Source organism: Ochlerotatus camptorhynchus, unplaced genomic scaffold (assembly GCF_037179485.1).
Source record: "Ochlerotatus camptorhynchus isolate MF236.1 unplaced genomic scaffold, CSIRO-AGI_Acam_v1.1 ptg000037l, whole genome shotgun sequence".
Lineage (NCBI taxonomy): Eukaryota > Metazoa > Arthropoda > Insecta > Diptera > Culicidae > Ochlerotatus > Ochlerotatus camptorhynchus.
The window spans coordinates 2,215,694-2,233,615 of NW_027040528.1; the positions used below are offsets into that span (position 1 = coordinate 2,215,694).

General features: G+C 37.8%; 1 protein-coding gene across 1 annotated transcript; it reads right to left on the reverse strand.

The window, feature by feature from the left end:
• Positions 1 to 16,328: 16,328 nt before the first annotated feature.
• Positions 16,329 to 17,006, reverse strand: LOC135710839 (uncharacterized). Its single transcript, XM_065233540.1, has 2 exons — positions 16,543 to 17,006; positions 16,329 to 16,473 (listed from the first exon to the last, which is right to left on the reverse strand). Exons 1-2 carry the CDS (start codon positions 17,004 to 17,006, stop codon positions 16,329 to 16,331), a joined length of 609 nt encoding a protein of 202 aa, XP_065089612.1.
• Between the last annotated feature and the right edge of the window lie 916 nt (positions 17,007 to 17,922).

A 17,922-nucleotide genomic window follows, 5' to 3' on the forward strand; every position in this document is an offset into this window, starting at 1 on the left:
AAGAGTGATACGGTCAAAATTTGGTCAATATCAACTTGACGAATTTCTTTCAATTTTGCATTTAAAAACCTGAACACCCCTCATTTTGAAGGTGTGTGTGTGTAGAATGTTGCTCCTATTTTGATTTTGGAATTCACTCTTCAGTTGTCAAAATGCCGTCCAAGCAAGAAGAGCAGCGTATCAAAATTTTGCTCGCGCATCGCGAAAATCCGAGCTACTCGCACGCAAAGTTGGCAAAATCGCTAAAAGTTGCCAAATCAACCGTTACAAATGTAATTAAAGTGTTTGGGGAACGTTTGTCGACAGCCAGGAAGTCTGGATCGGGGGGAAATCGAAAACCGGAAGCCGCTGAGACGACAAAGAGAGTTGCCGGTAGTTTCAAGCGAAACCCTAACCTCTCTCTCCGAGATGCCGCAAATAAGCTGGGTGTATCGTCTACAACCGTGCATCGAGCCAAAAAACGAGCCGGACTATCGACTTACAAGAAGGTAGTGACTCCAAATCGCGATGATAAACAAAATACGACGGCCAAAGCGCGATCCCGGAGGCTGTACACGACGATGCTGACGAAGTTTGACTGCGTGGTAATGGACGACGAAACCTACGTCAAAACCGACTACAAGCAGCTTCCGGGACAGGAGTTTTATACGGCAAAAGGAAGGGGAAAGGTAGCAGATGTTTTCAAGCACATGAAACTGTCAAAGTTCGCAAAGAAATATCTGGTTTGGCAAGCCATCTGCACCTGTGGCTTGAAAAGCAGCATTTTCATAGCTTCCGGGACTGTCAACCAAGAAATTTACGTGAAAGAGTGTTTGAATAAACGTCTGCTGCCTTTCCTGAAGAAACACGGTTGTTCCGTACTGTTTTGGCCGGATTTGGCATCTTGCCATTACGGTAAAAAGGCCATGGAGTGGTACGCCGCCAACAACGTGCAGGTGGTTCCCAAGGACAAGAACCCTCCCAACACGCCAGAGCTCCGCCCAATTGAGAAATACTGGGCTATTGTCAAGCGGAACCTAAAGAAGACCAAAAAAACTGCTAAGGGCGAGCAGCAGTTCAAGGCAAACTGGCTTTCTGCGGCGAAGAAGGTGGACAAGGTGGCTGTACAAAATCTGATGGCAGGGGTCAAGCGTAAGGCCCGGCAATTCGGATTTGGAAAAGCGGAAGCCTAACTGAATATTTTTCCTGAATTTTATACTAATTGAACTTGAAAAAGAAATTTAATTTGATTTTTTAAATAAACGATTTCACCGATTTACACGCGTTTTCCCTTGACCAAATTTTGACCGTATCACCCTTTAACTGCTGTATAGAATAGTAAAAAAAAAAGCAATCAGCAATTCGACGCATTCGTTTTACCACGTTGTCACATTTTCTTGATCCTTTGCCACCGGATCACATGTTCGTAGGTACGCGTGTCCATATATTTCCTTATCCAATTGACCTGAAAATATTCGGTCAGTTAGAATGTGTTTTCAAAAGATCAGGTTGATAAGGAATCATTTTGAAGATCTTCAAATGCTCAGAAATTGAAATTAAATCCTTTTAATATTCACTCATCACATCAGGTTGACCCGTAATTCTCTCGAATTATCAGAAATTATATCAAAGACCTTCGACTAATAGAAAAATTGTAATCGAGTTCTCCACATATTTCCTAATTGTAATTGTTCAGTGCATAGGCTGTGCCTTCCGCTAAGAAGGCTTATCTAGGGGTCAACCCCCTAGTCTATACACCTACTGTCCTTCCCGTTGCACTCGTCAGCTCGTGCGATACTCTAGACACACATGGGTCGTATCCGGGTCCTCCCCTGGGTAGGCTCGTGTCCGTCCAGGTTCTGGTACATTAACTTATCTATATGCATGGTAATTATACTTTTAAAACTCACCTTTTGATGCTGAAACTAAATAAAGGTTAGCGATCCATATAAGGTGTGTGCTGCGACGGAGTAGTAATTGAAGGAAATGAGGTTCTAATGTGAAGTATAGGATTCAAAAATAGGTAAATCAATTAATCATTAGCTGCTAACAGTTACTAATAAATGGGTACGATAAATCACTCATCAATGAGTATTGCCACTCCCACTGAAAAATGGGCAAAACCTTAATCATAAATGGATATTCGATTCCTACCGTGTATTTAAAGTTAAGTTAGGATCTTATCAAGCAAGCACACACCTTTTACGATTCTTATCCTACTTACGGTTTCCTGCACATACGACTTTTCCTAGATACAAGCTTCGTCCAGTATACATTGGCTGTCTCCAACCGGCATGATCCTTTCTGTCTGCTTCCTCTTGCCGGTGCAAGTTTAATTCTTCTTTTCTTGTTCGAATTTTCTCCTATTGAACTTCTGGTCGTGTTCCCATTTGTCCTCAGGCAGTTAATATTAGTACATTATAGGAAGAAAGAAAGGAATAGAACAAGTTAAGTGTGAGCCGCATGTATTGGTTACTTATTTGGGTCATGGTGTTGTCTTCCCTATTTATTTGCCTCTATTCGCTCTCATATCGCAACGTTTAACTAACCCCCTTCCCTCACACTAAATATTATGGTCGGAAAAGAGAACCCATATTTAGTAATCTATCGCGAACTGCGATGCAGAAGATATTAATAGCAAACTAATCTGGAACTGGTCTAAGACATATGACCCAGTGAGTATTGACACCTCACACTGTTGTGAATGAGCACGGACGCGAGATTTACTAGAGTATTAAATGCAAAACGCAAATTCAAAATAAAACTTGACAAGACATCGTCAATCCCCTTATTCTTGGGCAGGGTCTGACGATGTGAATCTGATTTTGATCAGTGAACGGGCCCCATATGGTACATTTTCTCACTATGAGCCTGTCATTTCCAGCCTATCTGAACTATTTAATAAATGGAAACCATAACATGGGTTACGCTCCTCCTAAGCGGGCCCTCCGCATCCTATCTCTGTCTTATCTCAAATGCCAATGGTTTGAATGTATCAATATATACATTGGAAATGACGTTCAATCAAATAAACCCATACCCCACTCACTTGGCCAGGCTTTAGAATCGTCCAGTGGGCAGTGCGCTCTACACTCCAAGTTCCCTTTCTTTCAAATTCACCCCAAATTTGATATTTTACCCCTTTGAGTGTTGATTAATCACAATGAAACATTGTGACAGAGCACGGACTTGAGGTTACTAGAGTATTAAATAATCTAGGTCCTATTTAGGATTATATCTGAAAAATCCAAATTTGGCCAACGCCCACCGAGTTCTCCACATATTTCCTAATCATATAAATTATTATTATCTCTATTTAGGAGATTTTCAGCCGCAGGCTGGTTCATCTCCGGATTAATCATATAAAATTGATCAGGAATTCTTCAGAATTCTTTGGTACGATATAATGTGGGTCATTCCAGCTCAAGTGGGTACACCACCTGTGGTCGATGTCACCGATTTGAGCCAAACTTGGCCAAATCGCTTATTTTGGTATTCTAAACAAACGCCTTTTTTGATTTTGCATTGAAGTACCTAGATTCCTCTCGGCTACAACCCTAGATTTTCGAGATTTAAAAAAAAAATAATCTTCCAGAAGAGATTACTCCACAACCGAATAAGCTATTCGTGATCTTAGAACGTCAGTATAAAGGTTTTTTTTAATGTAGATTCACATAGGTGTACTTATATTTGTTTTTTTTTTTTTATGGGTGGGTACACCTATGTAAATCGACATTAAAAAACCTTTGATTTGACGTTCTAAGATCACGAATAGCTTATTTGGTTGTGGAGTAATATCTTCTGAAAGTTGAAATTTTTTTAAATTTCGAAAATCCAGGGTTGTAGCCCAGAAGGATCCAGGCACTTTAAAGTAAAATAAAAAAAGGCATTTGTTCAGAATGCCAAAATAAGCGGTTTGGCCAAGTTTGGCTCAAATCGGTGACATTGACCACATCTTTTTAAAATTAGGTACCCACTTGAGCTGGAATGACCCATGTATTTAAAAGTATAAGGATGATCAGGAATCATGTTAAAGGCCTTCCCCTGAATATTCTCTCAATATCAGGTTGATCAGAAATTCTTGCGAATTATCAGAAATTATATCAAAGCCCTATGAACTTGATCAGCAATTATACATTCTTACTGACCGAAGATCTTCAGTAGAATTTTTGATCAATTTGATATGAAAAGGAAATATATGGAGAGCTCGATTTCAATTTCCGATCAGTCGTAAGGCTTCTATGTATATAATTAATTTCTGGCCTACCTCATACAATAGGATAACATACCTAGTATTTATTTAAAATTTCTGATCATTCGAAGATCTTCCACATGATTCGTAATCGAGGCTATATTCTGAAAACACATGCTCACTGACCGAAGATCATCGGAAAAATTCCTGATCAATTTGATTTGATTAGAAAATATATGGAGAACTCGATTTCGATTTCCGATCAGTCGTAGGTCTTCCATATAAATTCTGATAATTCGGAAGAACTCCTGATCAACCTTATATGGTGCGACAATTTTTTTTCCTTGATTTGTATTCCATCGATCTTGTTTTCCGTACTGAGTACCAATGCTAAAGGATGTACCATTTAAAATCATCACACACTCAAATTGCTCTAACTTTTGATTCGTTGGGTAAAATTAATTTAAATATTTTGCGTAGACATAGTTTAATGTGTATTGTTTAGACTCTGTGAGTTGATTTCATCATGTGTGCAAAAAGTTTCAAAATGGCGACGAGTTTTGCACGAGTACTTTTAAAATAAGGATATGTCGCATTGTGCCATCGGAAAAAAAAAGTTGGGAATCACGAATTCCACGGTGTCTGGTATCATAAAACGGTTCGAAGAACGTCTGACTGTTGATCGGAAGCGAAGATCTGAAAAAAAAATACAAGGGACAGCCCTATGGGGTTGTACGCAATCGTGACGTAGGACTACGTGATCTTATATAATAAATCTTATTTGTTAACTGCAGCAGGCGCTTGTGTTTTGTGTAGTAATAGGAATTTGAGCAGGGTTCTCTCTGTTTATACCAACCGGTGGAAACTAACGATTTTAAATTGGCTTACTACTTGACTAGCCTATTGGTCCCAAGCAAACGATTAACGTACTCCATTCTAGTCGAAATTCTAGTACTACACAATGTTTGTTTTGATTCGCTATGAAAGTTTGACAGATAAAATGAGGGGTTCGTGGATTTTCCAACGTTTCGAGGGGTGCATCGATTAGCTTGGGACCGAAGATAGTACCAGAGCTGAGCCAAAAAGTTGAGCTCGTTTCTTCGGGACCTTCTGGTCTTAGAGTTACCTCTATGTTTATACTCTTCAGTATGACGCGCTTGACATAGATGGCCCACAGCGACTCACGAAGAGCTACTGATTCCGATCAATAGCGGTGCGGCTTCTTTCTCCTTCTATGGATGCTCATGTGGCTGCAGCTCGTTGCTTGCAGGCAGTCTTTCGTTGTGTACTGGAGAACACCACCACTCACCACGCGGTGAATTCAACTTTGAAATCTGTGTTAGAAAAATCGATTTTCGCAGGCAATCGGTGATAATTTTAATTATCATAGCGGTGATAATTCAATAGTGATATTTTCTTATAAACAATTCCTATCGATTGGCGTATTAAGAATTAAAATTCTTCATGTCTGCGACCGATTTTGGTTTTTGAAACCGCACCCCCAATTTACCTTAAAGCACATGGTCCTATGTTAGATTTAAACATATCAAGATAGAGCTGGAATAAGGTGTAACAGCTTTTGTAAACAATGACTTCTCTTGATGATTTTTAGGAATTCATGGCACGTCCACGCAAACCAACATTACCGTTGGGTAGGGAAAGTCTTACTCTACTCGATGGTGATGTTGATTTGCGTGAGCAAGCCTTGACTTTCAAGACATCATCTAAAGAAGTCATTGTTTACAAAAACTGTTACGCCCTAATCCCAGCTCTATCTTGATGATGACCATGACAAATGTTCGAATAATACTCTTTTACAAATTTATGGAAGTCCTGAAAAGAGTGTTCACTCGGCTGTCGACAAAAGCAGGCCACTCTCGATGTGTGCCACGCGATCGTCTGTTTTCTCGGCAGCAACCATTGTGTGCTCCTCCTCGTTGTTCTTCATCAGTAGTTGTTTCAGTCAATGCGTCGTCGACTTTGGAAAGCAACCGTTTAGTGATGAGTGCGTGAGTGATGACCACGTTTTGCGTCCATTGCTGCAATGGAAGCGCTCTGACCCTCGTTGGCGTAACTGCCATACAATGAAACCCCTGGAAGCAGCTCCAGTTCTGAAGGAGGTAGCTTTTTGGATAGCGGAAGATAAAGTGTTTATTGTGTTGTACCTTTTGACTATAGTTTTAAGATGTATTGTATAGTGACCAAGAATCCTCGGCTCTGTAAAGTTAATTCGTTTGAGCCTTATCAAATAAATCAATAAACAACAAAGTCCTGAAAAGGACCGTTTTGTCGTGATGGTTGAGTAATGCTGAGCTTTTAGGGTTTTAAACACAGATGAGGCTGGTGAGATGTATGTTGTTTGGAATGAGGGTGACACGCATGGCATAGATGGCCCACAGCGACTCACGAAGAGCTACTGATTCCGATCAATAGCGGTACGGCTTCTCCCTCCTGAATCCGATCAGTGGTTGAGGCCAGCCTTGATAGCTAGCTGCTTGCGGGGAGCCTTTCGTTGTGTACTGGAGAACATCACCACTCACCACGCGGTGATTGCATAAACACCGTTTGGTGAGATCGGATAGAATTCAACTTTGAAATCTGAGTTAGGGAAATCGCTTTTCGCAGGCAATCGGTGATAATTTTAATTATCATAGCAATAGTTGCACATTCGTGCATTTTTAATAATGCTTAAGTCTTTAATTTCATTTTCTGTTTTCACAAAGTGTACCCCCATATAGGAATCACAGACGTAGCCCTACATAAAAAAAATCATGGCTCTTTGACTTGTAGATTTTCAGGATTTTTGACATTATGTAGCATTAGCTAGCAGTATCATGAGAATGCCAAACGAGTTTTGAGGATAGTTAGAAAGGAAATCTAGGGATAATTCTAAAGGAACTGTGGGGAGAATTCCGATGGAATTCAACTAGAAATTTCAGGTAATTTTGAGACGTATCTCATGAAAATTGCGAGGAGAGATTAAGGTAGTTCTGAAGATACTATTATGGGTACTATGATTATAATTGCAGGGAACTCTAATGCAAATGGAAAGGCATTTCTAAGGAATTTGGAGCCTTTTGTCTTCGAAGTGAATTAACCCGATGGCAAACTTGACTGCATGACTTCAATCATGAAACTACAACTAATGATTGCCTCAATGTTCGTCAATCAAAGCGAAATTTTGAGGCGAGCTGCAATCAAATAACTATGGGTAATAATTCCATGGAAGTCTAATTTTTAAAATAGCTCATAATATAATTTGCAGATTACTAGTTTGAAGACAGTTTCAAGAGGATTCCCAAGAGAATTTGAGTAAATTACAATGAGTTTGACAAGAAACTTTGAGCAGTGCACCAAGATAATCTGAAATTTTTTCCGAGGGTCCGTAGGTCCCGAAGAAACGTGCTCAACTTTTTGGCTCAGCTCTGGTACTATCTTCGGTCCCAAGCTAATCGATTCACCCCTCGAAACATAGGAAAAACCAATAACCCCTCATTTTATCTGTCAAACCTTCATAGCGAATCAAAACAAACATTGCGTAGTACTAGAATTTCGACTAGAATGAGATACGTTAATCGTTTGCTTGGGGCCAATAGGCTAGTCAAGTAGTGTACCAATTTAAAATCGTTAGTTTCGTATTGATTGTTGATACTAAGGAGAGTTGCAAGAGAGTTCCAAGAGATCATATAAAGGGCATTTTGAGAATTATGAGGGGAAATCCAAGGAAATTTTGTGAGAATGCATTTCTTAATTCTAAATGACACACCAAAAGATTTTTTAAGGAATGTTCAAAGCGAATTCATAACAACATTATGGAGAGATCTTTATTAAGGAGACTTTCAGCCCTGAGCTGGGTCGTCTCCGTGGAGAGAAATTAAATAAATTTTTGCGATAATTATTAAGAATGCGAAGATAAATTAAGAGTTAATTTCAAAAGTTTTCTAGAAGGAATTTCAAAAGTGTTCAGCGTAGAGTTTCGAGATTGTTATGGAGAAAACTTTTGGAGAATACCAGCCATATTTATAAGATTATTGAGGGAAATAATAAAAATTAAATTATTTCTGAAGGCTTTCTGGCATGATCCTTAAGGCCCAAACGCAATGTGGACGGAAGCGGAACGGAAACGGAAAGTTTGACAGTTGTCACAAATGACATCAAGAAGCCTAACCGATGTCGATTTGGTTCTAACTAGTTTACAATCCGATAAGTAGGCTTATTCAGATCGGGCTTTTCCGTTGCCGCTGCCGTTCCGCGTCCGCTGTCATTGCGCTTGGGCCTTAAGGGGTGGTCACTTTACACACTTGTTTTGTGACAACTTTTTTCTCAGTGTACCTCAGTGAGCCGCAGCTGGCATAGAGCTTTTTGGCGTTTTATCGGCGCACACTACTGTATCATTTAAAGCGAACGAGTGATTAGTGGGAAAACATATCGTCCATTGATCCATGTGTGCTAGATAGAGAACGATGATTAAACGTCCAAAAGGTCTATGGCAGTGCCGAGAAGTAATTGAACTGACTTTTGTTTGCTTGTGAATAATGAATTGTTTTACAACCCGGTATTTTGACAACTTTGACAACTTTGTTTTGTTTTTCGAAACCTGAGAACTCAAAAATCACTCGTCGGCACCTTCCTCTTCTTCGTATAACCAACAATCAATACGAAACTAACGATTTTAAATTGATCCACCACTTGACTAGCCTATTGGTCCCAAGCAAACGATTAACGTACCCTATTCTAGTCGAAATTCCAGTACTACGCAATGATTGTTTTGATTCGCTACACTCAAAAATATTACAAAACCAATATTGATTAAATTTTGTGCATTTTATTATTAATCAAAATTTATACATTGGTCCGATTATTATTTTCTTCAAAACTATACTAAGTCCGATTATCAGAGTGGAATTCGATCAGTGTATACTAAAACGATCAAAAATGACAATGTCAAACACAATGACACTCGTCGTCGTTTTTCAGTTCACGTTGAAGGTGATAACGTTCTCAAATGGTTCTGCAAACATCGTCCGCTCATTGATCGAAAGAAGCATATAAGCCTGCCGGAAGTGGAATCAGAGCCTGCCATCAATAGCAACCCTGTATCGATTAGCCAATAAACTGCTGATGCACAGTAATTTCTTCTATCTGTTCGACTTAACGGCCAAAGCGTTAAATATAACAATTCCGGTGGACCCAAGTTTTAGCCGCTTATCAAAGATCAAAACGTCGGGTAATGATAAACCTGGGTTTCGATAATGATAATTTTATGGTACTGCTTTTGCTTTAATTAAAACTTTAATTTTTATTTGAAAACAATTATATTAAGCATTAAACGAAAAAGAAGCAGAAAATACATTCCCTCGAATAAACCGTATGTATGCATTGCAAGCATGTTTCGAGTTTATACTATGGCAGGTATAAATCATTTTTATACTAAGTCTGTATTCTCTCCCTTTATACCGACCTTTGCAATACTTACAGACGGAGAGTTGCAATTTAGCAACTTTTGTACTATTTAGCTTCCAATATTTTTTGAGTGTATAAAAGTTTGACAGATAAAATGAGGGGTTATCGATTATATCGTATATCGGTGAATCGATTAGCTTAGGACCGAAGAGAGTACCAGAGTTGAGAGGAAAAACCAATAACCCCTCAGATTATCTGTCAAACTTTCATAGCGAATCAAAACAAACATTGCGTAGTACTAGAATTTCGACTAGAATGGGGTACGTTAATCTTTTGCTTGGGACCAATAGGCTAGTCAAGTAGTGAGCCAATTTAAAATCGTTAGTTTCGTATTGATTGTTGGTAGAACTGGCTTAGGTAAATTTTAAATTTTTTGTAACGTTGGCGGAATTCAGTAGCAAAAATACCTTCCTCTTCACAGGCTTTGGCACGCTACCGATCTCGAAGATTAGATGTTGAAGCAGGGTGTCGACTACCTGGAAAAACCTGGAAAGTCAGGGAATGTCAGGGAATTCTATTTATGATCTGGAAAGTCAGGGAATGTCAGGGAATTTAAGTGTAGGTCAGGGAAAAAAATTATGTTGATCACATTGCAAAAAATCATGTGTCGAACTCATAAAAACAATCTTTGAAATTTTATCAATGCATGACGTCAATGTTTTTGGGAAGATCCCGGGCATCAGATCTACTCGCTGCGTTTATGGACGCCCTTTCCAGTTGCTGCTAGAGGTAAAAAAGGTGGCGAGAAGCTGATAGATCTGAGAAGCTGTGGGCTGTTTATTTTGCATAATGCATTCAAGTGTTCGCAGTATCAGTTGGGATGTTGTCCAATATTTGCGTGGTATCTACAATATCTTCAAAGATGTACCAGCAAGACGAGCGTTTATAACGATGTATTCTGGATCTACCATATTCCCGTTAAAGTTTTGCGGTCACCGATGGTTGGAAAATAGTGCTGTTGTTCAGAGGCAGGGCTGGTAGCGAGTCACTTTTTAGTGACTTGGTCACTTTTTCCAAGTCAGTAACTAAAAAGTCTCTTTTTTTAGGGCCAAGTTACTAAATTCACCTTTTCTTGTAATAAGTAACTATTTTCAACTTTTTTAGCGTAAATTTATTTCAAGATTGATTATTCTTTACGTTGTGACGTTTAATCGTCTTTCTCTATGTATGGATGTCTATTCATTTTTCTGGATAAAATTACCTCAGTTTTTCAAGTAAGTATGGCCAAAGTCCAAAAATATTCAATGTCTTGAAGTTTCGTATTCCATGTACAAATTCAAGCTTCGAGAACATCAAGACAGATCAGAGAATCAAAGAGCCGTTCAAATAATTTCAAGGAAATATTAGAAACCTTAAAAAAGTTTCGAGAAGCTCAGTGAATTTCCGAAAACTTCAGCAAGGCTCCGAGAGAATTCCTGGAAATTTTATGAACATCCGGAAAACGTGAGCATATTTTAAGGGTGTTATATCATGGAGATTTCAAGAACTTAAAAAATGTGAAACTTTAGCTTAGTTGGTTAGAGAACATAAACGAAATTCCACTAATAAAAAAGCGAGAACTTTTAGCATGCAGTGATATATTCTAGAAATTCCAGAGAACTAAATTTAGATATTTCTAGATAGTTAAATGATATTCAGCGAAGTTCCGAGTACTTCGAGGATGATCTGATAGCTTCAGAATAATCCCATTAACTTCAGCAAATTTGCAGCAACTTACAAGGAGTTCCGTGGAATTATAGGGTATTCCAAGAATTCTATGATTGATCCTAAAACGTCAGAAGTGTCAGGGAATTATGAATATGTATCAGAAAATTTGCTGGATTATTAAACAAATTTAGAGAACTTCAGGTAAGCATCGATAAGTTCAGGGAAAAGCGAGTGTTAATAATGGTTATAATACTAAAGGACCATTGTCGAAACTACAAGGCACATTAATTTATTTCAGTAAAGATGCGGGTTCTTAAAAAATACTGATAAATTCAGGGTAGTCTAGATAACTTTAAAGAAATTCAGTGATCGTTTAGACTTAGACACCAAGAAAGTCTAGACTATTGAAGACGTTTTAAATTAGTGCCGATAATTTAAGGGAAGTTTTAAGAACTTCAGAAAAAGCTTGAGAACTTCAGTGAAAATCATAGAAATATATTAATTATTTCGTTCTAATTCCATGAAAATTTCGGGAGCACAAAGATTCCATAAATTTAGAAAAATTTCGGAAACGTTACAGAAAGACAGTGGTGTTCAGAAACCAAAAAAAAATTATTTGTTTAAATTTATTTCTTACTGAAGATTAATCCACTGTGAATCTTAAAAGTTCTAAGTGTGAATGAAAATATCAAGAAAAAATAAATGATTTTATTTTAAAATTAATTATTTTCTTTAAATTTTCTTAGTAAGAAATTTTTCAAATTCTTTGAGACTTCCAGGTATTTTAGGGAAACAAAAAATGTCTTGAAGATTCCCGGTTTTCCAGATTTTTGAAATTAATAGACACCGTGACTAATACTGTGGGTTTGGTTATAAAGTTTCTATTGAATATGTCGCTTTAAAGGTTCATAAGTGTTTATGAGATAATAATTTAATAAGTCTAAAACATCAAACATTTATTTGATTTACCTTTTCTTAGGTCAGTTTTTAGTCACTATTTTTACAACTTTAAGTCACTATTTGGTCACTTATTTATTCAACATGGTTACTAAAATCTTTATTTCTGACAGCAGTGATACGCAAATTACTCCGCAAATACGAAAATTTATTCAAGGCGTCCAGAAAGACAAAACGTCAGCTCTTACCAAGATGTTAAAAACGGATTGAATGACTCGCTGCTGATGGCTAATAGTAAGTTCAGATTACAGATTTATAACATGTTATAGCACTATCTTGATGGTGGTTTCTGTGTTGCAATTATTTGACAGCCGTTATAACATGTTATAACTCTGTAGTTGTCTGAACGTGGTATTAAGCTAGGTTTCTTCAAATCAGTTGGTGTCGAAGTTGAGCCATTTCAATGCGAATTTCAGACGGACAACCCTATGGTGTCTTTTTTGTGCAACGCGATGTCTCAAATGGTTAGAGGCATTATGGAAAGGTTCATTAATATTGATCATCTGAACAATATTGCACAGGTAAATGCACATTTGATCAATAAGATCGCAAAAAGCAACGACTGGACGTTTTTTGGCCCAGGTTATTGGTCGGCGTATTCAGAACTATTATTGGTTGTGAAAATGATTTGCTGCTTATCGCATGGCAACGCCAATGCAGAGAGCGGTTTTTCGGTAAATACAGAATATCTTTTTGAAAACATGAGGGAAGAGTCAAGGCCCAAGCGCAATGACAGCGTAAGCCTATTTGTCGGATTGAAAACTAGTTAGAATCAAATCGAATGCGGTTAGGCAACTTGATGTTATATGTGACAATTGTCAAACTTTCCGTTTCTGTTCCGCTTCCACCCACATTGCTTTTGGGCCTTCAGTCGTAGCGTGACGTCAGATCTATGATGGTGTTACTCATGCAGGCGGGTTGGAAAACTTACAAATTTTGAATAAACTTATTCAGCGAGTTCGAAAAATCGCATTCGCTTTCCATGTAGACAAGGACCATCGTATGAAAGAAGCTCTCGATTCCGAAAACTCAAGATGCTCAAAAAGAAGCCGAGAGTTTGCAGGAGAAAATTGTTCTGCTCAAATGATAAACATTTTTAAAAGTAATCCGAAAATGAAAATCAACACATATTCAACTTGCAATTTCTCGTTGTAATGTGAACTCAATGAGAGAATAAAATGTTAATGATAATTAAACTTAAATTATTTTGCCATGTCTGTGGTTGTCATATGGAGTTCCAGAGAGTACGAAACTGACTAATGCATGAGCAGTGCATCCTCAGGTTCGGTTACCAAAGCAAGAATAATCACTGCTCTGCTATTTTACAATAATTTATATGTTAAGAGAAAGGATCGTCTACGGGTTGATTTTTATTTGGCTGTGAAATTATGAACACAAATTGAGAGCTTGGTGACATTGATTAAATATTTCTATTATTACTTAGTAATGAATAGTGAGCAGTAGTTATTCATTATTATATTATAATATGTATTTATAGCCCTAGGCCTATTCACATCCTTCGTAGGTAGTCGGTCATATGTTCTGTAAAAATTGTATTAGTATCAAGTTCTGTACTACGTGCCATGAGTATGCTATTCTTGATATCTTTGAAAACTTACCCTGCTGCTCATTTTAAACTAACCTTAATTTACACTACGGTATAATAAAGCACATCACGTTGTAGCTTCTTAGGTTAAAATAACGAAGTTTTGATGACTGGAATATTTCTGAAAACCGACTGGAAAGTCAGGGAAAGTCAGGGAATTTTATTTTCGACTTTGAGTCGACACCCTGTGAAGGCACAGATTAAAAACAGCGGGTATTTCGTGGAATGGATTCCCAGCAGTGCTGCCTGTAACTTTAAAGATAATAAAAATTGTAGCCATGTGCCAAACAGCGTCAATGATTGCACCCGGGTGTGCTCAAGTTTGGTTTTGGCACACTGTGTAGAGTGACCAACCCCTTGCATGATCCTCAGTTTATAAAAATCAATTAGTAAGCTATAACTTCTGATTTATTGTAACAAAACATAGAGAAAAAATCAAGTGCTTGTAACAAACACAAAATGGAATAAATAAACAGATTTTCTGAAGAAAATAAATAATAATTCTAATTCGAATTTTCAATTCAAACGTGACATCTGTGTTATTAACCGCCAGCGAGACATAGTGTGAATCAACGGAGAACACAGAAAGAACAGAAAAAGCTGCAAGTCGGTGTATAATTCATTCCTGGTGGCCTCACAACTGGATCTCGAATGTCACCAGAAGCCGATATCAACAGAATTTTAAGTGCCTACACGGTAAGGAAAAAGTACCCAAAAGTAAGTTGTTTTCACTCATCTCGGCACCAAGCTCGGCACTATAGTGCAGGAACCCAATAGTAGGTAAAGCTAATCCTGTTGGGTGGTTTTGCTCCTCCGCAACATTAGAAGGAGAAAAGGAGACAAACTAGTCAAAAGTAGGTAAAAGTGAATCGACCGTTGGGTACTTTTTTCTAACCGTGTAAGTGGATAGGCCGGAATAGAGCTACACTCAGAAAATTTTCACTTAGATGTTACATGAAAACATATATAGATTTTTTCCATCTAGTTTTCCACGTAAATTTTACGTTTTTCATATGTAGATCGGTTCTAAAGTTTTAATTTCAATCCACATAAAACTGTAATAGGTAGTATAGGCCTTTGACGTAAATTTCACTATATTTTCATGTAACATCTAAGTGAAAATTACTCAAAGTGAAAAGATCTTCCCCCAATCCACTAGAAAGCATCATAGATTTTATAGTACTTTCTAAGTGAATTTTATTACACTTTCACTTAAATTTTAGTAAATTTCTTCATAGCATCCAAACTGTTGTTAGGCGTTCTAAAATGATTTTCGAAATAATAAAAATGACTGGATAGATACTTGTTTATTTTTTTTTATTATTCAGCTTAATGCAGATGGTTTCTTATATCTATTTATAGGCTGTTCATAAAATACGTAGAGAGCTTAGGGGGGCCGAGGGGTTGGCAATTATTCACGGCCCATACAAATTTTAATAATTTTGTACGGATAATTGTCTACGCAGGAGGAGGGGGGGGGAGGGGGTAATGAATTCAAAAAACTGTTTACGTAGTTAACGAACAGCCATGAATGAACATGTGAACATGTTTAATCAATTTTATACACACACAAAAAAACTTACAATCCAATGCAATGCAAATGCCAGCCGCCCCCAGCCAGCTGCACTTCTTACCAGCAGATGGTAAGAAAATCAAACTCGTCGATTCCTCGTTCTACAAAAAATATATGATTAGTAAATGCTGTATGATGACGAAAATAAAACAACTTACTATTCAGAAAATTAAACAAGTCCAATTGAATTTGCAAATCTAGCAACCGGTCGTCAGCAATGCACCGTTCGGACGCCATATTAGGTTTTGTTTATGCTATCACTACTCAGAAATTTTCACACTATAAATTCATGTAGAATCCAAGTGAAATTATCTTACATGAAATTCACTTGAAATTTATATATATTTCATCTAAGCTTTGAAGCTTATCACATTGCTTTTAATATGATTTGTAATGAATTTTATTAACGTCATGTACTTTTAAGAAAATTTACAATACCTGAAGGTTACGTGTTTTTTCCAGTGAAATTTATGTGACAATTTTTTTGAGTGACGAAATCTGCTAGCAAGCCCTGGATAACACTGAAAAAGTTTTCACATAGTTCCTATTAGGAACGCAAATAATATTTTTCCAATAGCAAAATTAATGATTTTTATCTGGATATCACATAACAACATAAATTCATATAGATTTTATTGGATTTCCAATCATGGGATCACATGAAAATTATGTAAAATTCACATGGGTATTTTCCACTGGGTATTTGATTTATTTTATGAGTGTGGAACCCGGCAGGACATCGCAACAGAGGCAGACCCAGGGGTTCATGGCGGCGGACCTTTAACAAGGCAATACAAAAAGTCGACTAGAGATGTACAGGATACACGCGTGAGTGAGTGGGCAGTTTGAAGATTTTACAATAACTGTTTAAATTCATTAAATTATGTTTTCCATGAATGTTTTGCAGCTTATCACACGATGTCAAGAAGGGACATCTTTTCCAGCAGGCCTGAACCGGGCGGACACTGTTTGTAGATTGTACTGCAGTTTCTACCGTTTAGCCCACTAATCCTTGCCGCTTTGTAGATTTCATCGATTTGATCCGTTTTGTATGGCCTAAGATTGAAGTTGGTTTAGTAAAAATAAAACTATATATGTAAATCGCAATTCAGATTCGTCACTCACGTGAGCATGACGTCCAAGATTTCGCCAAACATTCCGTTGTGATCGAGGGGCGCTTCGGCAACTTCGCAGATAGCTTTCAGAACACATTCCCGTCCATTGGTTCCATAGGAATCGAACATTTTCTCCAGCATCTTGTACAGATCCCGGCGGCTGTTGTCCACAAAGTCGTTATTTAGGCGGTTCTTGAAGTAACTCTGCGGTATTGGCCAAATGATGGACGATGGGATGTTGTAATTGGCTTGTAGGTTCAAAGTATTGACTATATTTCTAACAAGTTTGAAGTCTGTGAACTGAACGGGAACGAGAAATCCTAGCAATATCTTTGCTAAACCACCATAAGGACTGAACGTCAGCCAACGTTTCTCGCGCACGTGAACGTCTATTATTGAGGAATCTGTGCAGTTTGCGGTGCAAGCTTCCAACACGACCAGTACGAGCAGGCACTTTATTATCGAAATGTTCATGCTGCAGAGCTTGTCCTACCGAATGAATTGAACAATGGTGACTGACTGTTCGTTTTAATCGTTCAACGATGATGATGCTCTTCAGGTGTCGTGGGCCTATCTGGCGAGAAGGTGTGAAATGATAGTTTTCGTCAAATTATGAGGAGATTGTTGAATTCCGTAGTTCCAGTTTTTACGCTTCTGTTACAGAGATCAATATAGAATATTTTATTTTTATTTGAACGATTCTTGTTAAATTTACCAACCCAAGTTTCAAGATCGAGTCGAATTCAGTCTCCATTGTAACATGCCACGTGCTTGAAGGATAAATTTTCAATCCCATGACACATTTTCTTTCACTCGATCGTTAAGTGGATGTATCGGAAGATAAATACGAAAAAGCATACGCACGATATGCGTTTTCAATCACTGCTGAATGAAGCGAAATGGGAATCAATATTTGCCCTGTCAGCTCACCCATTTCAAGCGTCATTCGTCGAGTGGGATGTAATTGGCTGCAAATGATTCGAAAAAGGGAATGATTTGGATCAACTCGATGCCAACCGTCGTCGATGGTGAATCGATTTCCCGAGATGAGGAATAATTTTCCGTGAATCGTGAAAGTGATTGAAGTAATTATAAAGACCAAATTGACAACAGACATCCGAACTGAGTGCACGCAAATATACGGAAGCAACATAATTAAAAACTAACTGAACTGTCGAAAGTGCAATTTTGCAAAAGAAAAGTTTTAAATACATTTGTGCCACTGCCTGGCACAACCGATGAAAGCAAAACTGAAATTAAATCCGTTATTCATTTCATTCCGTTTGCGCATAATGAGCCTCCATTGAACTTTCCCCGGTGAGTTTACAAAGAAAAAAAAAATCAATTTGCTACAATTCAACGTTACTTATTTGACGACAGCACAAAATTT